Below are 19,487 nucleotides of genomic sequence, written 5' to 3'. Positions count from 1 at the left end.
TAGAGCAACCCGTAGGGGGAGCCATAAATAAGTTTAAAGGGAACCTACCACCACAAATCTACCTATAAAGGTAGATCGGGTGGTAGGTGTATCAATAGGACGTAAGGGTAGCCCTTTTAAGGGCTAATACACACATCCCGCACTTTTTTGATAAGTTTTATTATCCCTATATGCAAATTTTCTTATGTGGCTACTGGGGCGTGGAGGTTACACGGCGCGGCTACTCCACGCCCCAGTAGCCTTTTTTCTCCTCCTACCGAAAATCTTCAGTGCACAGCTCCTCGTAGCTGTGCGCCCTCGTCCGACGAATCTGCTGTCTGCGCAGAACAGCAGGCCCGTGCCTGTGCAGCTCAGGCTTCGCAGCAGTGACCGCGCGGGCGTGCTGTTCTGCGCAGACAGCAGATTCGTCAGAAGAGGGCGCGCAGCTACGACAATTAAAGACAATTGTAAAATAATTTGTAATAAATATTTATGGCAAAGGTAACTATTTAAATGCCTTCAACTTTATTAAATAAATAAACTATGGGGACATAACCCCTATAAATAAGGAGCACAGAATGAAAGCCATAAAAACGGAGCCTGCAAGAAAATGCTACAAATGTGTTTTTTTGTCAATTTCACTGCACTTTTTTTAAGCTTTTTAAGCCAGTACATTACAAGGAATATTATATAGAGCCACTAAAAAGTACAATTTGTCCCGCAGATAACATGCCCTCACACATCTTTGTATAGGTAAAAATAAAAAATGTTGTTGCTTTTGGAATGAGGGGAATAAAAACAGAAATGTAAAAATGCAAGGGTCCTGTAAGGGTTAATCTATATTTAGTGCCCCATTTTATTTGATTCATTATTTAGATACAGTCTCTCTAAATTATTAATTCACATATAGCCCCCAAATTGATATATATATTTAGGCCCTCCCTAAAATAATTACTATATATACCCCCCCCCATATTATTATTTTACATGTAGACCCACAAATTATTATTTTTTATATAAATAATACTTAAAATTTAGGCCTCCCAAACTTTTCATAGAACATAGTGCCATATTTTTGTAATTCCATAGTGCCCCACAATCCTATGATGTTATAACACGGCCACGCATCTGAGGTCAGAGAGCCACATGCACCGGGGAAGTCTCCCAACGGCGTCACAATCTCCCATTGACAATGGAATCTGCATAGATGCCATTGTCTGTAACTTTCAGATGCAGGCATGGTACTTGAGCAGCCGAATTCAGGCCGCATAGAGTACATTTAAAGACCTCTGATGGGTTAGATAGGCCCCTAGCCATGGCGCCATGTTGGCACCGGTGGGCCAGTATGACCATGAGTAAAGGTGTTAAAAGGAATCTGTTGAACACCTGGGAAGCTGGGGCAGTGGTAGGAAAAATTTAAGCATACTTGCCCTTTTCTGGTTTCTAGTTTCGGTGAAGCACAGGTACTTGCATTTTCTGGTGGGTCATGGGACCTGCTTCCATCAATGAGAGGCCATTCATTGGCTGAAATATTGCTCCTGACCTCCTGAAACTTTGGAGTTGCAAAAAGGCAAGCACATGGGCGACATTAGAACTGGGAGCCAGAGCATGTACCTATGTTTCCTTTTTTTCCCTCATCTCTTTCCCAGTCACCTTGGGGTTTTCCAGATGTCTTTTCTACCTTATGGGGTTCACCACCTGATAAACCATGTTTTATATTTTGATAGATCAAGATGGGGATTTATAATTTTATTTGTTCAATTATCTTTTTTTTAATCAATCCTATGGGAAGGGGAATGATTAGAATTATTTTTTTCATTTTTTAAACTATTTTTGAGGACCCCTGGGGTACTTTAAAGGGAACCTGTCACCAGGAGACTCATTTTTAGCACCCCCCAGTCCCCACAGAGCATAGTACATACACTTCCAAAGTGTTTTTTTTTTATAAAAAATAGGTTTTACAGAAAAAAAAGATCTGTTATATTTTACCTTTCATTAGCATCTGCTGTGTGACTAGGCACTTGTCCCCTGGGAGTGGCTGGAAAGGAGCAGTTTCCCCCCACCCTTTTTAAATAAATGAATAACTCCCCTCACTCGGGATTGGCTGTAGAGGAGCAGGGGGTGTTGCTAAGCCAAGTGATGGGTGTTTTCATATATTTGAAAAGGACACATGGAGGAGCAGTTTCCCAAGGGAGGGAGGGAAAATGCTCCTTTCCATCCACTCTCAGGTGACTAGTGCCTAGTCACACAGCACATGGTATAGAAAGGTGCTATATAACATATCTTTTTTCTGTAAAACCTATTTTGTATACAAAAACACTTTGGCATTGTATGTACTATGCTCTGTGGGGACTGGGGGAGTGCTAAAAATGGGTCTCCTGATGACAGGTGTCCTTTAAACATATATATAGCATATACATATATATATTGCAATATATGGAGAATATGCTGAGGATCTAAAATATCAATAGTGAGATAATATTTTTGCTTCTAATATACAAAATGGCTACATTCTGAAGTCCAAATAAGCCATATTCATTTTGGCTACAAATTCTACTTTAACAATCTGCTGTGTTTTGCACTTATGAACAACCTTTTCTCTTGGTGACAGGCCTCCCAAGATATACCAGATATATTAATAGCATTCCACTCTATCAATTCTTATTTTGTTAAACTTATCGATGGAGAATATATAGTCAGTGGCTGTAATGTAAGAATTTTAAAATAGTGTTTCCTTGGCATCTAGGAGATGCCAAGGAATCACATAGACATCACTTGTCTACATGGGTGTGCATATCATTATTTACACGGAGGCGGCTGTCGCTTGAAGGAGCTTTACAGTGAGTTTAATATAGTAAAGCATATTGCAGCCAATGTTGTAAAAATACATGTCACATTTATGGGTTCTTTCTCTGTTATTGAGAATGAATTTGTGTATACAGTTATTTTATGGGATCTGTATAAATCATTGATTTTTTTTATGGGGCTTGAAAAGGCAAAGGGATTAGTGATGAGTATTCTGATGGTGTGCCATGTATTACATATATTGCAGCTGGATTGTTACATCATGTCTATTTATCTGCTTATAGGGGGCCTTTTTTGAAAGAAAAATTGGTACATGATATGTTTATAGGTTGTAATACAATAGCTAATAACAAATGGTTCCGTAAACTAAAACTAAACAGGAAGTAGGAATAGACTGTATAAATACTGGAAAAACCCATATCCTGGAAAGTTTCCATGACTGTCCTACCGGGTATAGCACTCTAATGACATCATCTATGGATGTCCCCCCATAGTAAATGCTGCTGATTATATTGTTTAAAAAAAATGATGTGAATATTTACCATTTGCAATTGCAAGAACTAAATATGCCTGCTTTGTGTATCAGAATAAAATATTTCAGAATATCGTAATCCCACTGTGAGCCCTAAATTAGAAAAATCATTTTCACTTGCATACTCAAAACTAGATTTCAAAGTGAGAATTGTGGTTTAAAACTGCATCAGCCCTGCTAAGTGTGAACACACCCTTTTGCTTTCACGTTGTAAAACAGTATTAGGCCGCATTCCCCTCTATGCCCCCTACGGGTGTGTTAATGCGGCCTTTCTGTTGGCATATTAAAATATTACAACGTCCATTTTTATCACAAGCTGGAGTAGTGCTACTTTATATAATTTGTATCAAAAATTTTCAATAGTTGGTGAGTAATTGCACACCGGCTTATGGGTAGAGTTGAGTGAATCAATTGGAATTGGTATATAACCAACTGTGGACTTCTAAAAACAGATTTTTGCATAAAAAGCTACTATACAATGTTAATTATTTACTATTTTATTACCCATCCTGGTCCTGGGTCTTTTCATAGCTACCTATTTAGGTAACTGAACGGGTCTGTTCATTACCAACATTAGCCAATAGCATCCCACACATAATTTTCATTCCTCACAGGACCTTCTAACACATCTGTCAACGAATTTACAGCAAAAAAAAACCTACATTGAGATTTGCTCAGCTTTGTACTTATGCTTTTATCTTACATCCCAGCTATCATAGTTTCATGGTATATACTGTAAGTCTGGAAACAGTCCCTCAAGTCCAACCTTTAAGAATTAAACAAATATTTTTTCCCCATAACCCGTGATATTTTTTCTCTCCAGAAAGTCATCCTGGCCTCTCTTGAACATGTACATAGAGTCCGCCATAACAACCTCCTGCGGTAGAGAGTTCCACAGTCTCACTGCTCTTACAGTAAAGAACCTTTGTCTATAGTGATGGTAGAATCGCCTCTCCTCTAGGCGTAGAGGATGCCCCCTTGTCCTGGTCACAGGCCTAGGTATAAAAAGATCTTTAGAGAGATCCTTGTACTGTCCGTTCAGGTATTTGGTATTTGTACATTGTAATGAGATCTTCATATTTTTTCTAAACTGAATAATCCCGCCATTCCCCTAATAATCTTGGTTGCTCTTCTCTGCATCCGTTCTAGTTCTACTATGTCCTTTTTAGACACTGGTGCCCAAAATATAGTGTACACAATATTCCATGTGTGGTCTGACCAGGGATTTGTATAAGGGCAAAACTGTGTCTTTATCATGAGAATCTATTCCTCTCTTGATACATCCCATAGTTGTATTCGCTTTAGCAGCAGCTGCCTGGCTCTGGTCACTAAAATTAAGTTTACCATCCACCAATACCCCCCAGTCTTTTTCAGCTCCAGTTTTCCCAAGTAATTGACTGTTTAGAACATCATTATACTTTTTGTTTCCACGGCCCAAGTGCATAACTTTACATGTATCTACATCAGCCATTTCTCTGTCCAATCCTTAAGCTTCCACAAATCCATCTGTAATGCTAAACTATCAACCTCAGTATTACTAACTTTACAGAGCTTAGTATCATCTGCAAATATTGAAACTTGACTGTGTAAACCCACTACAAGGCCATTAATAAAAATAAATTTAGCCAACAAAATTTTTTGTGACTTCTTTAATATTGGGGCCTGTTCGGATACTTCATGTAAAGTCAAACACATTGGGACACAGATATAATCATGCTTTATTACGCCATATACAATGTCTATTTTAGTAGTTGTTGCTCTTTGTTTGATCTTACAGAGCTGCCGATACTCTAGTGTGGAAAGGCAGCCTTTCTAGTTTGTGTAGCTACCCAGAGAGAAGTGAAATGATGCGTGATATCTAATGAACGTGTGTGACATGGTATGTATATATCTTATGTGCTTCTGTGTTTTATATGTATATACCATATGTTATGTGCTGCAAATGTCTTATGTCTCTGTACCATGTATTTGATGTGCATGACGTCATGGTAAATATCTGAGGTGCATGATGTTGTGAAGTTTATCTTATGTGTAATATAATAGTTGTGTGACTGATTTGTATGTCCAAACATGCGCTTCACTTATTATTCACTGGTATATGTGACTGATGCATAGGGTCCACAGAAAAATAGGATCTGCTGAAGTGTTTGCCTGACCCTTTCATTGCCTCAATCACTCACATTCCCGCCCTGGAGTCTGGTTTATCTGGATGTCAGGGGAATGGTCCAATCACTTTCTGAATCAGGACCCTGATAACTCACGGGAGGATTGTCTGTCCATTTCCCAGTGCTTGTTATCAACTCTCTTTAGAACTTGCAACAGTTGTTGCCTACCATCTAGAGTAGGATAGGTAAGTAAGTAGGGAGGTCTTGCTACTTCTAGCTTTAGGGCTCACTGTCCTAAACGCTGAATCTGCTCTACTTGTCTCTTCTTGTCCGTCCTTTAATTTTTTCATGTTATTGTCCAAACAAGAAGAATTACAAGTAAGTTGCAAATCGGGAAGGGGGTCAGGGAGAGCACCTTTTTAACTTTTCCCTTTTTGGTACAAATGTTCAATTTCCCTTTTTTGCAAATAGTCACAAAACCATGCATTCATATCTGTAACCAGGTAAACACATAACACAAATTAGGTGTAAACCTGGTTTCCCAGTACGTGGTAAACTTCTCTTTAGTGAAAGCTGCAAAAAATAACCCTGCAATTCAACAATTGAAACAAAAAATAACATAAGAAAAACAAAAAATAAAATACATAAATTCACCTCCATCCCTCAACATAGAATGTAGTATTGAACGATTAGTTGTACCCTGGTTACTGCTGATATGAATAGTTGCATATTAGTGTACTAACATTGATTATTACTATGCCATATGCCTGCATTCATATTTAGAACAGGCTGCAAATACCGAAAAATGTTGATTTGATTTGTCCCCTCTGAAGAATATTATATAGATATTTATCACTTTGAACGCAAATACCCTACCTCTCTTTGCGTCTTCTTTTATTTTGATTTCGCTCACTTCTTAGTCTTCCTTTATTCCCATGGCGTCATTTGGCTCCGGGTAGGGGTGATTTTTGGCAGATGTCATTAGATTTGTAATCACTTTTAATTAAATTCAGCTTTTAGTGATCCAAGATTTCATTTGACTTTAGAACAAAAGTAAAATTCACAGAGACTGAAGTTCTCTGCTCAGCAATGTGGAATTAAAGGATAGGCAAATTACTCTTTTCCCTGATACATGTCACGGGTGGTCCCGCAATCCCCGTCGCGGATCGCGGGCTCACCCGTGCTGTCGGTCCCCCGCCAGTGCGCCGCAAGCGCTACTCACGGGTCCCGGCTCCTGCCCTGCCGTCATCGGCTCCGTACGCAGCTGCTCCGTCCCCTTCGGCTGTGCGCGCGCGTCCCCGACAGCTAGGGTGCGCGCGCGGCAAGTTCTGCAAATTTAAAGGGCCAGCGCGCCACTAATTGGTGCTGGTCCTTTCCCCTTAAACTATTTAACCCTGCCACTTCCTGTTACCCTTGCCGGATCTTTGTGCCTTGCGCCCTAGAGAAAGCTGTATTTGATGCCTTGTGCTGTTCTTGAGATTTCCTGTTGTGACCCCAGTTCCGTTTCTGACTACGCTCCTTTCCGCCTGCGCTGACCTGTTGCTACGACTCTGACTACGAACCTGTGCTGCCCGTCCTGACCTCCTGCCTGACCCCGACTACGAGATTGCCTGCCGATTCTGTACCTCGACCTTGGCTGCCACTGCGGACAAGTCACGCCTGTGGAACGACCTGGTGGTACCACGCCGCAGCAAGTGCAACCCGCTTTGCGGCGGGCTCTGGTGAAAACCGGGTGCCACTTAGACTCCGGTCCCAGGTAGTGGCTTGTGCCATCGTCCGCAGTGGTTCAGAGGATCCACAACCTCTAAGCCTGACAATACATAATGAGTTTTCCTACATATAAGGATACATGTCACAATTTCTGATTGATTTTGGAACTATTGAACAACACATTTATACCAACAGACCTTGTTAATAATATGTCCTCTGATACAGTTAAAAGTTGAGGGCCATGTTTTGCATAGGTAAGGGACAAGTCCCCAACAATTTCCCCTAGTGTTATAGAATGAATAGTTGTAGATTATTCGGGGGACCACCTATTATCAACCACTAAGAAACAGACCACAGTTTCTGCTAAACTGGGTTGTCTTCAATGGGACTTAAATGCAACAGAATACTTCGGTGAGACAGTCCAACCCAAAGTTTCTCATTTGGTCCACAGAAATATTACTCCAAGACTAATTGATGGCCTGGTCGGAAGCTCACCTGATCATAAGAGAAGGGTCCGTTAGTAAAGCTCCCTCTGACCTCTGACTAAATCTACATGGTTATTGTTTTAGGATGTATGCTAGTTGTTATTTCTGCGGCTAGCTCATGTCTCTATTTACTTCTATCAGCTCATGCCCACAGATGACAATTTCATGGTCATGTTCAGGAGCTGAATGTCTAACACACAAAAGATGGAACAGGTCCTATTCCTGCCCGAGTTTGTGGCTTGAGCTGTGTTTTTCAATTGTCATCAGCGCATGGACACAGCTCATCTGCAGATGACATACAGGATACAAACAATGGTTTAAGGGATTATTGTTTTTCTACTCATGAAACTGCATTAACCTTGCACAGGTAGCCTCAAGGTCAAAGCATGGGACCCCATTTTATAATGGCCTTTAGGTAGGGCGTGAAATGTCCTGTCTAAATTTCCTTGTTTATGTGAAATCTCACCTGTTTAAATCTGTAAAAATCTCTGAAGTCATGTGAAAAGCTTCACTTTAGATGGCTATTTAATTGGTTCTATAATATGTAGAACCATGCTTCTGATGTCTGAAAGATGACACTCTCTCTAAAACTGACTTATCTCATGCAAATGTGACTCTTTTCTACTCATTTTCACAGGGCTTTGAAAGTGATTTTTTAATAGGGTAAGCATATAAAATTTCCTAACTGAGGGAGCAAGTTTAATCTAGTAAAGCTTAAAGATGCCTTGTACTGTGTTAGCTAGTGGTTAAGAAGATGAGTTGAGATTCCTTAGTTGATAATACCTTTCATTGACTAACTAAAAAAGATAATAATTGCAAGCTGTTGAGATTACTCAGGTCTCTTCATCAGACATGGTAAAAGACAACATCTGTATAGAACACAAATTTATAAATGGACACAGTAAGGCTAAGGTTGGTTAGGCCATCACATAGGAATCCAAGATGGCGGCCCGACCCTAAGTCAGAAGTTACAGGGTTGTGTCTAGGGGCAACTGAAATGGTGTACACCAGGACTGATAGAGATAGGTTGGAATTATATCTGGAAATTATATATACATAAATTGTTACTAAAATCCCTGATTAAACTGTATACAAGAAAACCTCTAAAAAAAACAAACCAAATTTTGGAAGTTTCAAATGTTAGTGTTAGCTTGCTTACTAGCTGTATACTGAGAATCAGATATAGAGCCAGCAGAATGTAAAACTGATTTTTTTTTTTTGCAGATTTGGATTCCTCAGGAAAAATCACATTCATTCAATCTACGATTCAAGTCATTTTCATTGATAGATGGCACTGTAATTGCCAAAAATCTAAATGGGTAAAAAAATGTTAAAAAATGGAGATATCACGAGAAATATGCATCAAAATGAAAAACAAAAAAATGTCCAGTGATACTAAAGTTGACCCTGTATTTTCCCCTTCCAGGCGTGAGGTGGGGGGAATCAAATTTTTTATATATCGAGTGCCCTTCTAATAAGTGTTTGAAACTGGTGACATTGGATAGCTTCTAGATAAATATACAGATTTTGGATATGATGTGTAAAAATGGCGTTACTCCTCATGTACACACCATATTCAGCTTATCCTAAGAAGTTATCCAAAAATGTAGTTATGACTAAACTTCAAAAACTCATTTGCCAACTGCATTCAAAACAAAATCAATATAATTCAATATAATCAAGCAGCAAATAGTAGGAGTGATAAACCCGTCATCCACATTGTTTGGAAATGTGACACATAAATGACATAATGTATTTGGTTGCAGACAATGGATGTTACTTCAAGCAATTTATTTTGTTCTGCTCTCATGTAAACTCTCATCATAAATATTTATAAGGCCTCTCTTATATTTAGCTATCTGATTATGTGCAGTTAAGTAGCAGGGAAGGAACATGTTGAACTAAAGCCCTGTGCCAGTCTTAGCAGGTGAATCTATTATTTAGAAAATGACCAAAGGGGCAGCGTTCAAAGTGCTCACAGAACATTTTGCTGTTACTTGTTTTGCTACATCTGTTGGTTTTTTTATTGAAATTTTTAGGGAGGAAAATAAATAGAACATGGCTTATTATTTCAGTAAACTGCGAGAGAAAGGATCTTTGAAATGTTTCCCACACTACACAGTAGAAATGGTTTTAGTATGTGGCTTTGTCCTCATTTTTATGGTTATCATGCTGTTGGGTTACAATTCATCATATATATATCGACTAAGAAGGTTTGTTCCTACCTCCCTTCTATCAGTGCTCCAGAAATCATGTTCAAGGCGGGTGTAAATGATCAATTAGTAAAAATTATCGAACCCCCAACCTAAACATTTAGTCATTTTGATTGTAAGTAAAATTGTGGCTTCATTGTTGGAAAAAAATCTTTCTTTTTAATGGTTCTTTTTTGGGTTTCCACTTGTTTGAATAGTCCAGGATTGGGTCTATTCATCCTTCAGATTATTAGTCCTATATATTAAAGGTGGTATTTGTCTTGTGTACAGGAACTTGCTTAAAAACATTTCTGGAACATAACAAATGGATTTTTAATTGAGCTTAGCTTTCTAACAACCTAATTGTGACAATTTTCATCATAGGCACAACTTGACCCAAAGAAAAATCTATATAGGACCCCTAGCTATGACACATTATTTATAACACAGGTTGCATTGTATAGGAACAGACACCTATACAGTGATGTCAGTAGGGCATCTATGTATGGAAAATATAAATATTGTACTAGATATGTATTCATTGTATTACTATGTTTTCATCTATTAACTTACCATATATACTCATGTATAAGCCGAGTTTTTCAGCACAAAAAATGTGCTGAAAAACCTCCCCTCGGTTTATACACAAGTCAATAAAAAAATAAACTTAGATACTGACCCACCGGCATGCCCGATCCTTGGCGCAGCTCCTCTCCTTTCTTCTTTCTGCTCTATTAGCCAGCAAAGATGTGTCGCCGCCGATGACGTCATAGTGCGCGTCGGCCAGAAGATCAGGTGGACGCGTCTCTGCCGGCTAATAGAGCAAGAAGAAGAAAGAAGAGGAACTGCAGGGACAGGAACATCAGGGAGCTGTGCCGGGTATCGGGACCAAAGTTATGTAGGTTTGGGGGTGTTTTTTATGTTCTTGCTTTATGTGCATGCTGGCTGGCTGTATACTAAATGGGGCTGGCTGTATACTACATGGGGCTGGCTGGCTGTATACTACATGGGGCTGGCTGTATAATACATGGGGCTGGCTGTATAATACATGGGGCTGGCTGGCTGTATAATACATGGGGATGGCTGTATACTACTGGGGGCTTGCTGTCTATATACTACTAGGGGCTGGCTAAATACTACTGGGGGCTGGCTGGCTATATACATCTGGGGGCTGGCTGGCTATATACTATTGGGGGCAGGCTGGCTATACACCACAGGGGGCTTATACTCGGGTTGGCTTATACTGGAGTATATACGGTACCTATATATAGCTTAAAATACATAAAGAAATTATTTGGATGAATTTAATTGGACTTGAAGATATTGATGATATAATGAGGGAGAAAGGTTTAATCTTCAGAAGCATCAAAGTTTCTTTATCAAGAAATGGTTAATCTAACAGCTCGGGAGATTGTCACAGCAATAACAGAGGATAGCTTTAGTTTAGGTTACTTTGATTTCATAGAACAAAAAACATTACAAAATATTACTGGAAATATAATTTTTTGTCTAAGTTTACACCTGAGTTCAGCAAGTTAGACCTCCCATAGTTAATAGCCAAAAAAAATTACGATTGAAGGTCTATGGGTAACGAAAGATGAATCCCGCATCTGTGAATGCACCCTTAGTTGAATTTGAAGGACAAATGCCTTGAAAAGAAATCTACCATTTGTTTTTATGTATTGTTAACCAAACATACCTTGAGAATGCTGTAGCTACACTGATGAAGAAACATATCTTGTTTAATCCCTGAGCTGAGTAGTTTTGCTGAAAAAAAATGATAAGATTATGATAATGAGGCCCTGTGGCAGTAATCAAGAAGTAATCAATCACTGTACTATTCCCTAGCTGGTGTGTATGAGTCCAGCTCAGGTTGATTAGTCCTGTCTGGACAGTTAAAGAAGCTCCTTGAAACACAGCAGTCAATATGCACCCAACTTTCCCAAGGTCCTGAATTTTAATATTGTTTTTTGAGCAAAACCACTCAGATCAGGCATTAAGGTATGAAATGTTCAAGATGATCAGTATATGTTTCTGTGTCAGTGTAGCTACAGCAGTAAGTAAGAGTAATAATGAAAAATTTGGCTCCAGCTTAGTAAAATGGTAAAAAATCAGTTTATTGAATCAATCCATTAAAATCATAGTGAACAAAAGACATAAGAAAAAAACACATAAAAAATGTGCACAATGAAACAAAGGGTAACGCGTTTGAAAATGCTACATTATGGTCCTTATTCATACCCAATATACTCAGGCAGAGAACGCCAACTTCAATAGCAGCAAAGAGAAATTCAAAAATCCTGCCCTCACGGTCATATTTCCTGGAGTAATTGGACATCTATAGAGCAGGGACATGAGCCATGATAGGCCACTTCTAAAGGGGGCGGACAGAGGCTACAGTTCCAAAAGGGAAAATACTAAACCATACAAGACCTCAGTATATGCAAGTCAAATCATTTCTTGATATAAGTCTCTAAGCATGTCTCTGAGGTAAGTGTCCATTTAACCTCCTGCATAAATAATTTCTTATTGCGATCACCTCCACGTTTGTCCATTGTGGGGAATTTCTCTGGTAGATGCCTTGTAGCAGTGCAGGAAGCAGGGACACACGCAGGGTTAAAGTCCAAAATCAAGTGTTTATTCACACTTCTTTGTCAAAACACAAATTCAGCCTTGGCTTGGCATGCAAAATACAAAATAAACCCTGCCCGGCTGAGCACTGCCTAATACAATAACAGCACCTAACTATACATGTACCAGGCTGCCTGGCACACACTCTTGGCCAGCAGAATATCAGGAAGTACTCAGTTACCTTTGCTGTGTGAACACGGTCCAGCCTTCAGCTCTCCAGGTAGTGCCTCTCCTACTGCTTCTGGCCTGCAGTCAACATCAGGCTCAAACGAGGTCTGTGACCCGCACCTATACAGAAACCCAGGACCGAAGCCTGGATGGAGTAGGAGTCCCACTATCAGCCTACCCCTACTCTATAATAAGCAGGCCCAGTACGGACATTATAAAGGTGCCTATGGTAGCACCATAATGGCATGTTGTTCACAGATTGTCTCTACCAACTCACAGAATAATTTGACAATGTTAGAATATAAAACCTTCAAATCCCTCTCTACCACCTCTTGGAAAAAGTCCATCTCAGGAGTACGGGAGTTGATGGGGTAGAAGGTAGTATTCTTGTATTAAGCAGCAGAGCAAGTATCCATATATTCACAATTTGAAAAGGAATTACTAAAGTTGATGTCTTGTAAACTCATAAGCTGGAACAAGGTACATTGTTCATGAAATTGCATGTTGGCAGGAAACACATTATTCCCTAATTCATTGAGCTTTAGCATGGTAGTTTTATCAGTCACTGGGTACGCATTTTGTTAGTGGAAAAAATGTTTTTTTAACCGTGAGGGACTGGACAAATTTGTTAACATCACACACATTTGTAAAAAGATCCATGTATTTACACAGTGCATAACTTAGGCCCTTGGATAACAGTTGCAATTGGTCAAAGGTGAGAATGCAAGCTGATAAATTCTTCTTTATTCTTGTTTTTGTTTGTTTTGTGACATACTGAGTTTTTGGTAGTTCCTCCCCTCTCATCTTGTTTTTTTTTTGTGTGCCCCAGGATGGGGGTTGACTGATCATTTTTTGATTGTGTTTCCATTCTAGTGGTAGTGTTATTCTCAACATTTGACTCTTCAAAATTAAAATCTGATTCATTATCTGTGGATAAAAATTTCACCTTACTTGTTCAGCGTTTCTTATTGGTCTGTTTCCTTAAGATGGAGCGAGGTTTTCTCCTTTGGATTTTTTCTTTTCCATGATTGTTGTTTCTTGATTATCCAGTTGTTCTTGGATTTGTTTAAAAAATGTAATCAAAAGAGTTGGTGGAAGTTTGTTGTTTAAGTTGCAATGTCAATGTCTCAATGTTTTTTGGACACTGTGTAGACTGTTGCGTTCCTGTTCAATGATTAAAGACAAAAGTTGTAATGAACAGTTCGACAGAATTTGGTTGCTCCGCGTCTTAAAATCCTGATTATAAAAAGCTGTGGGAAATTTACAGATCCTTAGACCCATTGGGATCATTCTCTTTTCCCACCATAGAAAAGAATCCCACCATAATCTTAGGTGAGTAGACATTGATTTTTCAAGTTCCCTTCACAAGCTCCAAGTTTCATTATCAGTGTCAGGTGTCGAGTCCGATTGTGAAAAGATTAACTTAGCTTTCGTAAGACGATGCGGGTCGTTCATGAAATCTACAGTATTCATGTTGTTGTTACTCATTTGTTGCATATTAGAAGCTAGAAAAGTGACCAATCAATGAATCAAAAAAAAAAAAAAGATGTTATAAATCTGAAGTAGAAAAGTATTTAATTATCAAAAAAGAAAAATAGGTTAAACAATGTACGTTGACAGTCTGTAAACAATCCCGAGGAAAAAAGTGTATATCACTAACCCTAGTATATGGAAAATTACAATGTAGGGGAGCAAAGACACAACAGCAGTCCTGAGAAATAAATTGAAAATATGAAAAAATTGTTAAAGTGTTTGCTCACCCATGTCCTCGGGAAGTAAGGTGTTGTGCTCGCCCAGGAAATAGCTTGGTCCGGTCCCAAGTAAGATATGAAAAGTTGAAAAATAGTAGAAGCCTTGGGCAGCAGCTTAGTAAAATGGTAAAAAAATCTGTGTATTGAATCAATCCATTAAAACACATAGTAAACAAAAGACATAAGGCAAAAAACACATAAAAAATGTGCACAAAGAAACAAAGAGTAACGCGTTTCAGACCACTACATTATGGTCTTTCATCATACCCGATATAGTCATAGACAGAGAATGCCAACTTACATAGCAGCAAATAGAAATTCAAAAATCCCACACCCAAAGGTCACATGAACTAGAGGCAAGCAGTATTAGGACATCTCTAGACCAGGGATATGAGCCATGATAGGACACTTCTAGTTATCAAGCTGCTGTTGAAGCCAAAATATGCTTGACGGTTAAGCTACCTTCTTGTGTTTCCACATCTTCCATTATAATATACTGTATGTTGACATGGGTTGTCTTCATGTAACAACCGCTTTGGCTAATTCATTGTCTTTTTGAAGAGATTTTAGACTGTATATATGAAAACATGTGCTGCATAAAACCAAGACAAAAGATACCACGGCACAGTAATTATATATCCAAATACATAAAGTACATTAAAAGAACATTCTTTAGGTAATTGTTGTTGTACAATAAATATTTCAGTACTATATATTTTTGGATATATACGGTAAATACTGTGCCGTGATATCTTTTGTCTTGGTTTTATTCTGTCTTTCCCCTTATGACACCGGCCTTAACACTGAACATGTATTTATATTGAATAGTGTATCAAGTGCCTTCAGTATTAGGTATTTATTACATGTATTCCATAAAAACAATTCCCACCTTATCCATAAGATGTCTGAATATTACAGTCTGCTATAAAAAAAAATAGGTACAGCATATTTCATCTGTCACATATCACTCACCTTTTGTTCTTTGTTTTTTTTTAGGTGTTTCCTTATAGTATGGAACAGTCGGTATCAGGTCCTTCCTCGCCTTCTACGGCTTGGCAACCAGTCTCACAATCTCCGAGCTCTAGGATACAAAGGGTTGATACTGGTGACCTTGGAGTTACAGAACAACATTCAACATTTTCCCAGGATGCCCCTGCTGCAGAAGAAGGGGGCTCACAAACTGATTTGGATGTGCCATACCCAGATTTGGCCCCTGTGGTATTCTTCTGCCTCAAACAGACCACAACACTGAGATACTGGTGCATCAAAGTGGTTTGTAATCCATATCCTCTTTGCAGTATTTTGGCAAACATTTTGATCTGTTTTCTGTTATGATTGTTTCTTGAAAGTTTACCAATAGGGTTACACCAAGTAGATGAGTCATTTAAGCAGAACCTAAGAAATAACAGTACATTGGGGATCTGATATGTCCAAAAATGGCATTCTAGGTTATTCACCTCAGCATCTAATCTCATTGATACCAAAAAGTTTGTCATTAATTTCCAAGAATTAATCTAACATGAAAGATGATTCCAACAGGTAATTTTTGTGTTCTTGTTTTTGGAATATTAGTCAACTTTCGACCAAACTGTAAATAGTGTTGTCAGATCACTTCTGCTAAGGCCAATGATATCATGAGAGGCATAAAAAGTGATGATGTAGTTCAACAACTTCATTATATGAAAATCAGAAAACTGTTCTCAGCTTTGAATAACAGTTCACATAATAGAACTAGTTCAGGTTCACTTCAGAACACAGGAAGATTTTGAAATATATATATATATATATATATATGTATATTTAACATGTTTTTGTACCCAGGAGTGTGGCTTAAAGCTAACCTGTCAAAAGGAATGTGATTTTTAGCTGATGACAGGCTCCAATAACCTATGCTATGCTAATTTTAAAAATGCCTTTCTCAGCATTCTGAATCATTTCGGTACTTTATAAAACTTTATTTCACATTACCTGTGTCCCTGCCAGCAGTGTATGGCGAGTAATGAAGGAAAGAGGGGGGGGGGTGACAGAATCACATCCACACTCATCCAGCTCCTTCTCCCCTCCCCACCTGTCATGTGCATTGAGCAGGCAGGAGAGTCAAGGGGTTATGGTGTGGAGTAGAGGAATAATACATGAGGAGACTGAGACACAAACACACAGATGGCACACTAGTGCAGTTGCCTCCCCAAACACCGTAGAACACACCACACTCTGCGGGCATAAAGCCATAGCACAGGCATAAGCTATTGGAACCTGTCACCAGCTAAAAATGACATTCCTGGTGACAGGTTTGCTTTAACATGTTGGATTCTCTAGGTCTAGACGAATGTATTATTTTATACCAATATAGGAGATTAGACAATTGAGAAATTGTCTCCATTGTACTGCCCTAAATTGCCCTGAGACACTGACCCGAGGAATTATTCTTATTGCCAAATAAGGTGTAAGAAAGGTTTTATTTTTCTAAAAACTAATTTACTAATTACTTACATAAATGTTTAATATTAAAAATGATTTGTTTTGGAAAATTTCGACTCTTTGCCACAAGGAGATGACAAACATTGGGAAAGAATATGGCAAAGAACTTGTCTAAAGCTTAGTTGTATCTAAATGCTATATAATGCCATTTATGCATCTGCAATGACATTGTTAATTTTCTCCCGAGGTTTAAAGAAAAAGAAAAACATAAATGTCAAAGTTTGAGGGATATTTAAGTTATGTGAGATACGGGCCCTTTCAGTTGTTCTGTTTGCTGTATGAAGTTAATCAGATAATTCTGCACTGGGACCAGTTTCCTATAACTGTTGGAATAGCTCATTCAAGCTCGATTTTTTTTCTATAGATTTTAGGCGTTGCGAACAGTAATGATTGCAGTAGCAGTAGGAGAGTCTGTATAGTAAGTGTCTTTGTTCTGAACTATAATTGCATTACATATTTTATTCTTGATACAGTCATGTTGTTTGTGTGTATTTAATAGACGACCACAAAGCCGCTAATATTTAATAATGTAATTTTTTATTTGCTATTTATTCAGCTTTGCCTGAGTAGTCAGCTGTTTATTTGCATCTGCTGCTTTGTTAGTCTTACTGATGATCTGATGTGGTTACTACTGTCAATAATATTCAGGAGTGAATGTGTACAATCTCCATTTGGGCCGTTTATCTCTGTATACTTCTTCAGAGATTCCCAGTCTTTTAGGTCAATATGAATCTGAGATCTTCTTTCATCTTAAAATATTATAGTACATACTAAACAGTTTGTACAGATTGAAAGCAGGTAGAAGGGATGCATCCTCCAGTCCCCAAGAAGCTGATTCTAGTACCAGGGGCTTTAATATTGATCATCCCATGGCAGTCTTACTCCGCCCCTGACAGCAATCTTTGGTACTTTATAGCAATCCCAGAATTTATCATCAAAAAGCAACATTTTTTTTAAAATTAAAGTATTAATAAAAATACATAAACAAATATATGTTATTGCATGTTCAGTAGAAGAAGGAAAAGGTTCGATGGCACTCACCAATCTACTAAAATCTTCCGTCTTTATTGCATGAAAATAAATAAAACTTTGAACAAACTTAAGGGACGGAGTTAGGAACGCTGATAGCTCAAAGAGGCGACGGCCATTCCGAGCTTCACTCGCGCCTTATCCGTTCGGATGAAACGGCTGTTGCCTCATTGGGCTATCAGCATTCCTAACATTCCATTATGTTAGTATTTTCATGCAATAAAGACTGAAGAATTTCGAAGATTGGTGAGTGCCAGCATATATACGTCCCCCATACACTTCTATGGCCTCTCGGTGCCGTACAGGAGCGGTGCGGTGCCGCACGTTCCATAGCTCGTAGAAACATAGGACAAGTCCTATCTTTCTATGGAATACGGCACTGTGCACTGTGTATTCCTATAGAGAGGGACGGGGGATGAGCATCGCCGGCACCAATGTATGCCCGCCGTACTACGGTACGGCGGGCATACATTGTGTGAATGTAGCCTTAGGGTGGATTCAAATTATTTTCACATTAGTTGGCTTATGGACACATACAGATTGGTTTTCTCTTTCTGTTTTCAGTGATTTTTCTCTGATATCTTACTGACCCATTCTATTCAGTCGGCTTTTTTACACTTCAGTTTTTTTCCACTGACAATGGTGTCAGTGAACACAAAAGGAACAGGTTCTAACCTCACCACTGACCAGTGAAAAAAAAAACATTGAATAGCATGGGTCAGTAAGGCATCACTGAAGCCAGGAAGAGAAAAGCAATCTGTATGTGTCCATAAGCCAAAATGGGTTCAGTGAGAAATCACTGATGTGAAAAAAATTGCCAATGTGAAGCCTTATACAAATTAATCTACAAACTGAATTTCTTATGACTCAATTTCTATTGGAATCGTTGGCCTTGCCTTCTTGTCCGGGTAGCTGCTCGTAGCACATTTATCCCATGAATTTTTCACCCTTGTCACAGCCTCTTGTAGTATCTAAATGATCTGCTAATATTAATGTATTGGTGGGGGAGCTGTAGCAATGTATTTCGCTTATTTTCAGCGGAGGCTTCCCAAGCCTGAAAATAATGGACCTAGGTCTTATTTTAAGGTGGTGTCTGATTTTCAGCAAAACAGGGAATTTATCAACCGCCGTGGCAGCTAGTGGGTGGTACCAAGTGGACACACTTTGTACTTTATAATGTGCAAATAGGAGCGTCCCCTAGCAGCCTCCAAACGTGACTCGTCTCAGGCAAATATGACTCTTCTCTGCTCATTTTCACATGACTTTGTAGGAGATTTATTTAATTGGTAAGTGAGATTTCAAATAAACAATGGAATTCTAAAAAGCACATTGCATACCCTACCTGAGGGTCCTCTCAATAATAGGTTCCCTTTAAAAAGCATTAACTGATTTCCCTACTGTAAATGATTCTTTTCACACTCATAGCAGGTTGGTTTGTTATTCTAGAGAAATCAGAGAAGCAGTCTGGTGTTTCAGTGTGCAACTCCTGTTTTTCTTCTCCTATGTGGTTATTAACACTCATTTAGCTTGAATTCTTATTACGGTAAGTTGACCAATAAAAATGCTTCTACAATACTATTTTGCCACCGACTCCTAGGATGAGGGGTGTCCTGGAGGGTTCA

At 38.7% G+C, this 19,487-nt stretch overlaps 1 protein-coding gene across 2 annotated transcripts in view; it reads left to right on the top strand.

The window, feature by feature from the left end:
- CACNA1I (calcium voltage-gated channel subunit alpha1 I) overlaps window positions 1–19,487 on the top strand; it is a 510,641-nt gene that overhangs the window by 23,794 nt on the left and 467,360 nt on the right. For both annotated transcript variants that reach the window (XM_072127725.1, XM_072127724.1), the window contains exon 2: window positions 15,355–15,641. In XM_072127725.1, coding sequence (XP_071983826.1) covers window positions 15,370–15,641 — 272 coding nt within the window. In that variant the 5' untranslated portion in view covers window positions 15,355–15,369. The remainder of the gene's footprint in view (window positions 1–15,354; window positions 15,642–19,487) is intronic.

This window comes from Engystomops pustulosus, chromosome 10, assembly GCF_040894005.1.
Source record: "Engystomops pustulosus chromosome 10, aEngPut4.maternal, whole genome shotgun sequence".
NCBI lineage: Eukaryota > Metazoa > Chordata > Amphibia > Anura > Leptodactylidae > Engystomops > Engystomops pustulosus.
Note: the sequence above shows the minus strand (reverse complement) of the source record. Positions and strands in the feature narration are given on the sequence as shown.